This window comes from Ursus arctos, unplaced genomic scaffold, assembly GCF_023065955.2.
Source record: "Ursus arctos isolate Adak ecotype North America unplaced genomic scaffold, UrsArc2.0 scaffold_24, whole genome shotgun sequence".
In the NCBI taxonomy this organism is placed as follows: Eukaryota; Metazoa; Chordata; class Mammalia; order Carnivora; family Ursidae; genus Ursus; species Ursus arctos.
Window position 1 is genome coordinate 25,417,905 of NW_026622919.1, and position 13,931 is coordinate 25,431,835.

General features: G+C 39.9%; 1 protein-coding gene across 11 annotated transcripts in view; it reads right to left on the minus strand.

Moving 5' to 3' along the window:
• The window catches only part of MBTD1 (mbt domain containing 1), a 66,387-nt gene that overhangs the window by 14,044 nt on the left and 38,412 nt on the right, over positions 1-13,931 (minus strand). For all 11 annotated transcript variants that reach the window (XR_006411087.3, XM_026513180.4, XM_026513178.4 and 8 more), the window contains 7 exons: positions 9,622-9,739; positions 7,028-7,162; positions 6,659-6,747; positions 6,211-6,445; positions 5,556-5,611; positions 5,110-5,214; positions 305-452 (listed from right to left, as the gene is read on the minus strand). Coding sequence is in view for 10 of the 11 variants with exons in the window: in XM_026513180.4 (XP_026368965.1) it covers positions 305-452; positions 5,110-5,214; positions 5,556-5,611; positions 6,211-6,445; positions 6,659-6,747; positions 7,028-7,162; positions 9,622-9,739 (886 nt within the window). In the remaining variant the exon portion in view is untranslated. The remainder of the gene's footprint in view (positions 1-304; positions 453-5,109; positions 5,215-5,555; positions 5,612-6,210; positions 6,446-6,658; positions 6,748-7,027; positions 7,163-9,621; positions 9,740-13,931) is intronic.

Sequence of the window (13,931 nt, forward strand, 5' to 3'; positions counted from 1 at the left end):
GTTTATGTGTGCATACATCACCATCTCAACAGGGCTAAGAGAATACCAATTCATATTATAAAATGTACAGATACTCAGGAAAATTCTATACTAATATAATTTATTAAAGCTAGCTAGAATACAGCGTTTTATATTTTTAGAGCACTCCACAGCTCTTGTTGTGTATATGTATGTTTATATACATGGACACACATATCATAGGTTCACACAGCAGAAAATCCAGGGCTGTGTTAAATGATGTAAGTAGACACCATGTAAAAAGAAGGCAAGGATAAAGACCCAAATACATGTTAGGATGAAGTACCTCTAGGTGGAGTAAGTTCAATCATGTTAATTTCACAGAAACCAACAGGGAAAATAGAAGGGGAAGTTGCATGATAACAGAACCAGTCAGATCCATCTGCTGCTTCTGAGCCATCGATCCCAATCATCAGGAATCCATCAGCCAGCACCTTTTAAAATTAAGAGAATTCCAAGTATGTGAAATTAGATACCACTATTATAAAAGCGATCCTTTAAAATAAGTGACATTCTAAAAGAAAGGAAAATCTATTACATAAAGGTCTCTTAAAGTGAAAAATGCTTCTTCACTGAATTACGTTAGTAACTGAAGCGATAATGAAAAACCTCCGAAGACTGCAGTGTGTACCAGAACAAAAGCAGGGTTACACAGAAGTGACTTCGGAGGTCTAGGACAAACAGTGCCTTTGCCAGTGGCTAAGGTGCTGGCTGCTGTGGCCCCATGAAACAGGGCTGAGTGCTCCTCTCCAGTTAAACTGTCTTGTCTCGGCGAGGCTCGGAGTCTCATTCAGCGTAATTTTACTTCTTTCCTTCTGATATAGCACACAGAGGAGTTTTTCCAAACCTTTCCCAGCTTCGTCAAGTCTCCGCTCTACCGCTCTTATGCTGCACACACCCATGCTATTGTATAAGAGAAACTAAGGCCGCCCCCATATTCCTTTCTTTGCACCCCGACTGTTGTAAGATGTAGTACCCTACCCCCCAAGACAAACTTTTCCATCTTATCCTATTACCGCTGGTACTTTGCTCCAAAAAACACTATTTCTTTCTTTTTTTTTTAAAGATTTTATTTTTATTTATTCGACAGAGATAGAGACAGCCAGCGAGAGAGGGAACACAAGCAGGGGGAGTGGGAGAAGAAGAAGCAGGCTCATAGTGGAGGAGCCTGATGTGGGGCTCGATCCCATAACGCCAGGATCACGCCCTGAGCCGAAGGCAGACGCTTAACCGCTTTGCCACCCAGGCGCCCCAAAAAACACTATTTCTTATACTCTAATGTGTCCCAATTTCCATTACATTAAAAATATTTAAAAATACTTTTTTTTTTTTTGAAACAGTTCACACTCACAGAAAAGGGACAAGAACAGTACAATGAACTCCTAAATACTTCACTCAGAGACCCACTGTCAGGTATATACTGTGAAGTCCTTGCAGTCTGATTTCTGTCCTGGTCCTACTAAAATGCTAAAATCACCAGTGACTAAGTTTGTCAAATCCAGTGCCTTTTCCCCAACACGTACCATCCTCAAACGTCAGCCACCCTGAAGTATCCCATACCTGCTGACTACTCTCAACTTTCTGAAACGTTTTCTCCCAGACTCTCATTACATTACAGTCCACTGAACTGATCTCATCTCTCCTGTCTGGTGATGTTCCTGTTGGTACCGTCCTTTCACCTCCAACCCTTACATATTTGACGTTGGCCCTTTCCTTTCTGTTTTGGCGATGTCACCTACGCACATTGCTTCAGTAACCGACCTCCACGCTCACAACTCCTCTAGTTCTATTGGGAGCTTTGTCTCCCTTGCAGGGTCTTAGTCCTGCCTTCTCCCCTGTGCGTGCTAAACACACCTTCTCAGAGTCCATGCAGGGTGTCAAAGCCAGTTTCAAAGGTAAGCAAGCACCAGGTCCGAGGACTCCCTCTAAAGTCAGTCCCTCTATCTGTGCCATGAACTCTCTCTCCTCTACCCTGAGAACACTGCTTTCAGGCTTCCTCTCTGGACATTTCCCATCTTACACAGCTTAACTATTCTTTGTTATGACCTCCATTCACATAAGAAAGCTCTTCCAACTTAGCTGATCACCAGAGCAAACTCAGATGGCCTGACCAAGTATTCAAAACCTGCATGAGCCAGCTCCTGGGCGGCTCTGTCAGTTAAGCATCTACCTCTGGCTCAGGTCATGATCTCCGAGTCTTGGGCTCCTTGCTCAGTGAAGAGCCTGCATTTCCCTCTCCCTCTGCCCACCCCCCCCCCAACCCATGCTGTCAAATAAATAAATAAAATCTTAAAAAAAAAAAAAAAAAAAAAAAAGAACCGAAGCCTGCATGACCTGGTTCCACATCATCTTTTAGTTTCTATCCCCAAAGTGCCTTTCTCCTAGTTGTTTCTTCTATGTTGGATACGCACAGTAACTATCTCTTCAAGCTTAATAGCTTTGCCTACACCTTTGGGATGGGCTACCCTCACCCACACGGGATTCCCTTCCCCTTTTCTAACTGCACTGACTAGAGTAGGGACTAATATATAACCTTTAGCGGACCAAGCCAGAGGCTCGGCTCAGCCAGAATCTCTCTCAGGATTAGGATTAATAGACACTGAGACTGTTGTCAAGTCATGGGCTGGAGCTAGAACTGAAAGCCTATCATATAGAACGGAGCTAGTGGCCACACATGAGTGAGCAGAACTCCAACCCCAAGAGTGAAAGACAAGTGGCAGAGACTCAGAGCACAGATGGGACAAAGAGGCTTGGAGAAGTGGAGAAAATTCCACTGGGTTTATGGCTTTCAGGTTCTCATCCCTGCGTCCTTGAATGTCTAGGACACTGCCATGGCCTTATGGTAACTTTCCTAAAGCTAACTTGAGTGGGTTTCTCTTCCTTACAAAAGAAAAGCCTTGGCCAGAATACTCAGTGAAAAGTTTTTTTGGGGGGGGGAGGAGGGTAGAGTGAGCGCATGTACAGGGGGAGGGCGGCGGGGGGCGGGCAGCGGAGGGAGAGAAAATCTTAAGCAGGCTCTGCGTGTGGAACCTGACACAAGACTTGATCTCATGACCCTGAGGATCACGGCCTGAGCCGAAATCAAGAGTTGGACGTTCAACCGACTGAGCCCCCCAGGCGCCCCACAGTACAACTTGTTTGATGTGTACTGTGTGAACAACTTGTCTGTTCCTCAACCTGGCCTGTGCTTTCCTATCTTGATGCTTTTGTGCACATTCTCTTTCTACAACAGTTTCCTCCTGGCATCTCTGCTGGGCTGTTTTTCCCAATCCTCAAGGTAACGTTTTCAAATATTTTCTCTTCTATAAAGCTTTCTCTGATTCTCTGAGACAATGTGATCTCTCCTTCATTTGAATTCCAATAGTACTGAGTACCTTTCTTAAGTCATAGCTGATCCTGAATCAAACTTCGTCTTATATATCTTACCTTGTTCCACAAGACAGTAAGCTTTTTTGAGTACAAACCAATGGCCCTCGTTCCCCAAACTGACTATCAGAATCACTTAGAGAATTGTATCTTTTTTGAACAAATACATTATCGTATGTAATACTTCTTATGATTCTGATTGAGTAGGTCACAGAAATCTATGTTTTATTTATGTATTTATTTTTAAAAGTAATTTTTTTTTTTTAGATTTTATTTATTTGAAAGACAGTAAGGGACAGAGAGAGAGAGAGCGTGGGGAGAGAGGTAGAGGCAGAGAATCTCAAGCAGACTCCGTGCTGAGCATGGAGCCCAACATGGGGCTCAATCCCATGACCCTGAGATCATGGTCTGAGCTGAAACCAAAAATTGAACGCTTAACCAACTGAGCCACCCAGGCACCCTGGAAATCTGTTTTAAATCATAGTAGGTGATTCTGATGACTAGTGAGGTAAAGCGGAAGAACATTATCTTAGAGCTGGTCTCTAGCTGTGTGACCTTGAGCGTAAGAGCCTTGGACATGGCAGCAATCATAACTGTTTTTAATTCTTTTGGCTCAAGGCTTTAAACTGGATTGAAATGCAAAGCACAATTTAAGCTATACCCTTATGTAAACAGACTCTGGATCAGTGATTCTTTTTTTTTTTTTTTTAAAGATTTTATTTATTTATTTGACAGAGATAGAGACAGCCAGCGAGAGAGGGAACACAAGCAGGGGGAGTGGGAGAGGAAGAAGCAGGCTCATAGTGGAGGAGCCTGATGTGGGGCTCGATCCCATAACGCCGGCATCACACCCTGAGCCGAAGGCAGACGCTTAACCGCTGCGCCACCCAGGCGCTCCTGGATCAGTGATTCTTAACCATGGGTGTACTGGAGAATTACCTGGGGACTTAAAAAAAAAAAAAGGAAGTGCTAGGGCCCCCCAGCAGACTGATGAAATTAGAACAGGGATGAGGTGGGCACTTAAGAGGTCTGGTCACCTGTATTTTTTTAAGTTCCCCAGGGTATTCTAATGCCTACTTGAATTGAGAGACACTCTTCTAGATCTTTTCATAAAAACAGCTTCAGGAGAGAGGGAAAAAAGAAGAAATGGGGGCGCCTGGGTGGCTCAGTTGTTAAGCGTCTGCCCTGAGCTTGGCTCATGATCCCAGGGTCCTGGGATTGAGTTCCGCATCGGGCTCCCTACTCAACTTGAAGTCTGCTTCTCTCTCTGCTTGCTGCTCCCCCTGCTTGTGCGCGCTCTCTCTCTCTGTCAAATAAATAAATGAAACCTTAAAAAAAAAAAAAAAGGAAGAAATAAAGTACTACCAAAAGAAGAAAAAAGTACAAAAGGAAAAAAAAAAAACAGGAAACTAAAGATAAACTTGGCCTTGTTACAACTCTGTGCTGGATTAGCTCTGAACAGGAAGTAAGTTAAATAGATATTCTTCCTCTAACTCAGAATATATACCTTCATAAATAAAGCCAGCAAACTCAAGATGACAATCTTAACAACAAGCTATATAAAAACTTATGAAAACTGAAGTTTGTTTTACTAGTATCCTTCTCCCCAGTGAAGATCCAGATACATACCTTTTATGTCAGAATGAATATGTTGCCTCCTTCTCCTATTACCTTAAACCCAGTTTTCACAATTGCATTTCTATATTTGAAAACCTATAGTCTTACCTTTCTAATAGTCGCGACACATATTGTGGAAAGATTTAATGGGTCTATAGCTTCCAATTTCATTCCTTCCTTGAACCATTCCCCACTCTGGTCTACTTCTTTTACCTAAAGAATTACATGAAAGCACATCCACTGTTACAAATGTTACCATTTTAATAATTAAAATATTACCAATTTGAAAATGCTTATCAGATGAAAATACCAAATACCTTCTCCTACCTACCTAATATTATAACTCAAACTTCCGTCAGAGAATAGAGAGAATTCAGGCAAATAGACAGAATTGCAGAATAATTATAATCAATAGTTGTGACACCTATGAATCACAAGGTCTTAATCCTTTTAAGTGAACAAATGTAATTGTGATTTCCATAATGTTAGGAAAAAACCCACAACCCTCTTTCAAACCTAATTTACAAATGAGGGTTCTTATAAAAACTTCTTACCTTAGCAAATAAATGTGGTGGTGTATCAAAATGTCCATCCTGTTTCTTTGTAATATCTACAAGGAAAAGTTACATACTAATCTGTCAGCATTTGTGAGAAGACCAAAAACCACGTTTCTTTGAAGGTTTCAAACTCACAAGGTATGTATACTCTAGAACATGGCAGAAATACATGCCTTCTACATTTATGGTGAAAAATATCCTCTAACAGTCTCTCTTCAGAGTCCATGTGCTATTAAATACATTCGGAATGCTGGTAATTCCCTAGTTAGGGAATCACAACTTAGGAGGTATGCTTTAATGTGTTCAGTATTAAGTCTAACCACATTTAATCTTGCTCTTTTGATTAGACCTGAATGCAAAGGGAAAGGCTACCTTTAGATCTTTCAAATGGGCTGGCTGGGAAAAGTGTAAGACAACAAATGTTGTTGTGACCAGAAGTGCATTCTATTTGAATTGAAACAAGCAGAAGGAACATAAAGGAGTCAGGACCCTCCTATGCTCGTGTGAACCTTCCCTATCAAGGTGGAATGAGCAGCCCAGACAACTAGAATGCTACTTCTGGTCTCTGCTATTCTGTAGAGAAAAAATAAGCAAGTAGTGCAATTTTGCCTCCATGCTGTTTTCCACAGGCGGTCTTGTCACCGGTGCTTACCGGATCTCTTGAATCGATGGCCTATGCTTCGAGACCAGCCGATAGGGTGGATCAGCGGGCTGTGCATATGACACCAGAAGTCATCTGTTCTATCTTCACTTTCTTCGTACACTAGTCTCAATCTTCCTCCGATTACACTTTCCACCACTGCCACTCGTGTGCGACACAAATGCCTCTTGTCAACCACTTCCACTCTCATGCAAGGTTTGAAAGGGTACTGCATACTCTCTGTAACCTTCAACAAAAGCAGACAAAAACTGTTCGGCATTCATGGCAAAGGTTTACAAATGATTCCAACATCGCACCATTAAAAATACGGAGTGCACTTGACATTTAACTAGACCGTCTGGCTCACTAAATTAAAACAATTCCTTAAAAAACTTCCAGGCTATTTCTTTTTTAGAACTCTTAATTGACACTTCAGTCCTTTCTAAGATCCTGTCTTTACCTTCTGTGAGAAATCGGGAGGAAGTGTTTTGGCACCAGTAAGTCGTTTCACTAGAAAAGCTTTCCAGTTTGTATACTTATGCTGAATAGCTAAAACAAAAGAAATAACCAGTTACACTTTAGCAAAGAGTAGAAGTGCTTCATCAACTATTTTTTTTTAAACCACAACAATTTTCCCTGCAATTCAGAGTATTAAGGTTCTGCAGAAGAGTAACAAAAATAGAGAAGACAAGTATATCTTGCCAGCATATAAGTTACGTGAAACCAGAAAGTATTATTGTAATGTTGACATCACTTGAATATTACTGTGTGTGACACTGCACGGAAGTACACGTATTTTAATTACAGTAGGGGTAAAGAGGCCGCTTACTTCTAGGAGGGACAAGAGGTTTTCCACTGGCTGCACACCAGCCAACCGGATGGATGTCAGAGCCACAGACATTGCACCAGAAGTCCAGCCCAGGGTCATTTTCAAATCCTTCATATCTTAAAAGGGCGTTGTAACCTGAAACCAACAAACCCATCACCACATAATAAGAAAATGAAATGAAAGAGAAGAGGACCTAGCTGCTGGCACTGGGTGCCAGATGTTAGTGTGCACCCCCAGTAGAATCCCGTGTAGGGCGTGTAAGCAGACAGACGGCTGCGCCCTTCCCCACTCCCCCAACTCTGAGACTGAGTTAGCAGAACTGGGGGCAGTGTGAGAACAGGCATTTCTAACAAGTCCCCAGGTGAAGCTGCTGCTACTGGTTTACCGATCAAACTGTGAGAACCGTTTGTATAATGTCATTAGTTTAACTGTTTTCAGAGCATGGCTTCCCCCCTTTTAATGTATTTTAATTTTACCCCCCGTTTCTTCAATTCTAGAAAAGAAATTCTCACTGGAAACAGGAGTGGGGAAAGTTCTATCAGAATGTGTAGTTTTGAAAATAAAAGAAAAAAGGTTATGGTAAGTGAGTAAAACCTTGTCAAGTTACAGAAATCCAGTTAAAGTAACATTTCAAAGAAAGTGCTTTGTCTAGCTGATTGATGACCAAATATTTTTGGATAATTTGGATGTAGCTACCTCAAGAGTCTAATTTTTTTCTGTCCTATTTTTTTGGAAATAAAATGTGAAAATGGTAAAAAAAAATTCAATAAACACAAATAAAAAGTATGTGAAAGGACTTAAAGACTGTACGTACTAATAAGCAAACGTGAAGCCTTCCCTCTTAGAAAGAACAAAAAAAATGTATGATCTATCCTGTGTATAATTTAATAAACCTTCTGTTGGTAGCAGATTACAATTTAATTTAAGGCCTTCAGGGGAATAAAACAGGCCCAACAAACTTATATTCCAGGCAGGGAGCTAAGTTCAGTCAGCATTTTTATGTGTTAGGATCTATGATGAAAATTTATAGCATTAAACCTTTAGTTTTAAAATTCAGGAATTCACAGAATAATTCATGAGTTTGCCAACTGCTGCTGAGCTCTTAGCTCATGATTAACATCAGGCTCAATTCTAAAACGTCATTAAAGTGGCTTAAAATAAGATCTGTGATGCAATTAGATAAAATCGAAATGTAAAACTGGAAATGGAAGGGAGAAATAATTCTTGGATATTAAACACACTGATCTTTAGAGCTATTTAAATGCAACTGGCTCAAACATCTAGGACAGAAAATACGTTGTTTTAAAATATGGGGTAGAGAACAATGCAAGCATTGAGGGAACGCTGTACAGCTGGGGGATGTTTCAGGAAAAAGCTGGGAACTGAACTGGGTAAAATGTCTGTGCAAAGGCACAGAGGTGCTAACATGCTCTGTGAGGGAGGACGGAGAACTCGCCTCATCAGAACACGGATAGCATTTCTGTTGGGAAACAATGAAAACTTTGGCCAGTGGTCTATGGAGCAACTCGTCAATAGCTATGAATGTCGACCATCTCGATTCTTTAAGGACAAAGAAGCGATTAAAGATGCTTGAGCAGACAAAAAAAAAAAAAAAAAAAAAAAAAGATGGCTGAGAAGAAAATAGCAGATCATCTTTAGTAAATCAAGTCTGTCAGCAGTACATAGTGAGCTGTGCGCAGGGTGTTCGGGGGAGAACGGCTGGAGAGAGGAATAGAAAGAGTAGGATGCATTAGATACCTCTGACTAATTTAAGGACAACTTATCTGAGTGGCTGCACCCCCGACCCCTGCCACCCGATAAAGTACTCAGTGCCCTACCGTACCGCTCACTGAGCGCCTCATCATAAATGCAGTCAGCATTTGGCAGATGGCAGCTCACGGGATAAACGAGGTCTCATACTTCTGCACATCACCTGCCCATAGTGTCCAACACAGTACATACCTAACGCAGTTATGTGATGAGCAATAGGTAACAAGGACTAGGGTACATAGAAAGCAGTGGGAGTGAAGAAAAAGAACCCAAGATACATGAAATTATCAACACTAGTTTACTTTTGGTATTATGGACCTTATCACTCTTCTTAGCACCTCTATTTTTTGTTACTTTTCAAAGTATTCCCTGTATCAGAGTTTGGCAAACTACATAACGGCCCACAATCTGGCCTACTGCCTTATAGTCTGCCATTTCAGAATGGTTTTACATTTTTAAATGGTTGAAAAAAATCAAAGGAAGAGTAACATTTCATGAAACGTGACAGTTATATAAAATTCAAATTTCAGTGCTCGTAAATGAAGTGTCCCTAGCACACAGCCATGCCTACTCATTTATGTATTGCTACGGCTGATTTCTCGCTACGATGGTTGAGCTGAGGAATTGTGACAGAGACTGTACTGCTCACAAAGCTAAAAGTATTTACCGTCTTATTTTTTTATAAAATTTTTTTTTGCTAACCTCTGCCCTTTTATCGTATTTATCATTTACTCGGCAACAGCTGGGAAATTTACAAATACGCTTTCTTACAAGTTACAAAAACATACTGGCATTTTCTGGTAAATTATTACGTGTGCTTTCACCTGCTAATTTTACAATTCCAGCAATCCAGAAGACTTTGGTAGGTAGGCTGCAGTCTGTATTGGGAACTTCTACTCTCACATTTTCTGAGATATCACCCCAGCAGGTCCCCATAGGTGCCTGTCATATAAAAATTATTAAGTTATATTATTAACATAAAGTCCAAAACACATTATTTAAAATAAGCATTCCCATCAATAACAGACATGTTAAATAAAAAATGCCATTTAATTCATTCATTTTTCTCTAAAAATAGTTACTTTCCTTTTCACAGAATTCTATTTGGAAAAAGCCAGTGTCAGGGGCAAGCTCAAGATGAAGAGAATTTCACATATATTAGAAAAGATCCATGTCAACTTCAAAATTCAACACTGTCCTAATTTAAGACCTGAGCAGCAATTTTTGTAAAAGCTATCACAAACTCAATAGATTTCACAGGATAAAGCAGAGAAACTTGTTATTTTTAATATACACTGAATGAACACACTTTACCTTAACCTGCTAATTTTAAAGGGTCTGTCCAAAGAGCAGAAAGAAAAATAATTTCAATCAGCAACGTGCTTTCCAATAACGGGAGAAACAAAACTTAGTTATATCTGTATTTTCGACTTAAATTCATAAAACAGAAATATAGTCTGTTAAAACAGACATGGCAAAAGCACCAGATAAAGTTATTAAAAAGGTGGAGTTGAAGAGTTTTTGGAGATGCATACCATGATAAATTGTTAAATAATTTATTATTTCTAAACAAAGAGGAAACGTTCAATGTTAGAACTGGTAATCACTAGCCTCCACACCACATGTTTAGGATGGGGACTCAGAAAGCTGATTACAACAAATGAGCATCATGAAGAGATTTTTCCAAGTCTAACATGCCCAAATTACAATTTCCATTACATTTTAATCCTTAAAACTTGAGGCCATTTACAATTATTTGAAGTTTATGCAACGGTTAATTAAATCAAATAAGTGAATTTAGGAATATAAATGCTGATAATACTAAACAGTCTCTGTGACCTTGCCAATCAGCTCCTCATTAAATATAATTTAGAACCCTGAACATAGAGAAAAGGACTGGGTGAGGTTATAAAAGACCTGATACTACGAACAAATCAGGAGAAGACAAAACAGCTTCAGAGCTCAAAGATGACCAAACAAAGACATCTAAGAGTTACACGATCTAGCCAATTTGAACATTGGGTAAATGTCTTCCATGCAAGGCTCCTCATACTTTGGTGGATGCCAACCCAACAGGAGGATTAGCCTAAAACAGTACTCAACCCCTATCCTATCAACAGTTCATGACATTTCTGAAGGAGAGGAAGAAAAGGTCAAATAATCCTGAACTGGAGTAAATCTGGACACCAAAGACAGAATCAAATTATGGCTCTTACTTTAAGTAGCACGAGCAACGAACATGCCTTTGTAACTTGGAGACAGTGGCCTATCTCAAATAGTTGTGATTCTGGAAGGGTACATGTAACGATCTCCCTGAAGCTGTGCAAAAAACAATACATCCATTTTGACTACCTCTTTCTGCTGTTTTTGAACTGAAAGACTGGACTCTTCAGGTTCTGCTATCTCCCCCTATATCATTCTAGACTGTAGGGCCATCCCTATTGCCAGCAGGTATGATCAGAAAAGGAGAGGCTGGAAGGATGAGAGGTAACGTAGATTAAGCTAAGACATATTAACATAAAGACCATGTTTTCATTTCCGTGAGGATGAACCAATTAGAGCAGACAGATGAAGCTAAATGTATGCACTAAATTAAGGCAGGGTATCCACCCCTCTTTGTTTGGCTGCCAAATCTTGTGGAATGGGTTTATTTTTTGTCGAGAATAAAGAAGCACGGCTATGCTGATAAATTGGGGGTTAGGTTGGCATACTGCTAAGTGAAGTTGGCATAGAGTACTCTTCTTAGAGCTAGATACGACAATTTCACCAACTTTTTTTTCCTTAACAATTATTTGCAGAGAATAACTTTTAGTCACAGTTTATTAAAGAAAATAAAGTGTCAATATGCTCACTTAAAAAATGAGGATAATATTCACTTTATTGGGGGATATTATGTTTTTGTCCCTACAGTCTGGATTGGTATAGGAGAAAGTAGCAGAAAGTGACATTTGTTCTTGCCTGTAAGGTTGTGGTTCTGCTAGGCCCTCTTAAACCAATCCATATGGTTTACTCTAAGAAACAAAAAATGAAGAAACAAAAACAACAACAAAAAAGAGCACCATAGTTTCTACGTAGCATGTGCTCAATGTGTTGAAATAATAAGGTAATTTTCACAGATATATCTGCCCTTTTGTTTAAAATGAATACTCTTAAGTGTGGAAGACTAAATGACCCAGGGCTTGACAGCCATCTTCATCCAAGTCATCTGTCTTCTCTTGCTGGCAGGAGGGATACCTCTGAAAGTCTGGATTGGCATAGCATGAACTAGCAGAACCATAATTTACAGGTAACAACAAATTTACCTTCCAGACTCAGGACGAGAGGTCCACCTCAGGCTCCTCCCAAATCAGGAAGATCTGCTTCACCACTTCCTGCTCCAGGGCCACTCGTGAGGGCTATCTGGGAGCGACTCTCCTTCCCTGCAAGGTAAGCTGTCATCAGGTCCTGCAGGACATGGCCAAATCCAAATGCTGAGGGCTCCCCAGCGCAAATGAATGATAACCTCCACCTGACTGTCGTCTATAAAAAAAAAATAACTGGGTGGGAAGTCTTATTTTCTGCACTTCAAGAACATTCCCAGATAGTCCAACAGCCCAGATGGCTAGACTCTCAGAGGGCTGATACACTGCACATATGATGCTTCGTGGCAGAAATACAAATTCCCCTCCACGGAACTGCCAACCTATTTTGATAACCACCCACAATCTTCAACAAGCGGGCAGAGGTTAGCCCTGAAGTTGCACACCGGTAACCAAGAAAGAACCTATCCCAATGACGGTACATGACAAACGTACAAAAAGCCACCAATGAAAGACTAGCAGGCATATGATTATTAAAGTTCATCCAACAGAGAAAGATGAAGTATTATTTGGCCTAAAAGGGAAGAAAACATTATAGAAAATTAACTGGAAAGAAAGTAGAACTCCTAAATGCTACTTGCTGGAACTGGCAGATTCAAATAGGAAAACATTTTTGTTCCCTCTTTCTCCAGAAAGTCCACTCACCTTTTGATTTGAGACCAGAATGTACTTTTTGAGGTGGTGGCAGCAGGATGAGGGGGCGTGTAAGTAAAGTATAAAAGGAAAATGGGATGCGTGGGGTGGCAGCAAGATTAAGAATGGGAGAATGCGGTGTGTGTGTAAAAAGGGATAGGAAGCAGTGGCTACTAATTTGAAAGGCATAAAATAGCCCACAAGTAAAAAAACCAACAATGTATTAAACCAATACTGGGTAAGAATCAGGAGATCCAAACAGAAAATCAAGAACCACTTTAGAAAACAGACCAAAATTAAAACAATCTAGATTATTTGGACTTTCTTTAAAACATAAAAAAAAAAAAGACAGGTGATTTTTATCATACTAGAGTCCACTGTTTTCCTGTAGAAATTCTATCATGGCAAGACCAGTGACAGCTAACCCAGATGAAGCACTAACAAGTGCCAGAAACGAACTGAAGTTTTATTTCCATTAGGAATTAATTCTGCAATCTAGGATGACATACTGAAGATTCTAACTTTAGTGAGAATGGACATGAATATTTATCTTCAACTTTCAGTCGTGTGTATGTGCGGTCAAGGCTAGGGGAAAAAAGCCAAAAAGAATTTTACTTGAAATGGAATATTTTACTAATAAACACATACTTGAGAAATGGAGCGTGAGTTTTACTATAAAGAGAAACTATGTTATTGTACATATGCAAACAAAAAGACTTTTGTTTTTGACATTGAAATACAAAAATATACTTGTACACTTGTTGCAAACCAGTGCGGATAACCTTACCTTCTCAAAACACCTGGCATACAGGTCAGGCGTCAAAGAGAGGATTAGAATATACCATGTAAGTGATACCAGGTATATTTGTGGAGGCAGTGAAGTCAGCTTTAAAGTTATGGTATACGTGTGTACAAAAAAATAACAAAACTATAACTATTATCAAGGGAGAAAGAAGTAGGATGATTTCTGATCATAGCAGTGAGTTATCAACAAGGCACCAGAGTATACAGTCCAGTATCAAATGAAAGCAATCTCAAGTCTCTAAATACATGACTAAAGGATTGATTTACGTTTCACCTCTACTTGATATTAGCACATTTTGGCCTGTGCTGTAATCTAGAAAAAAATGTTTTACTTGACT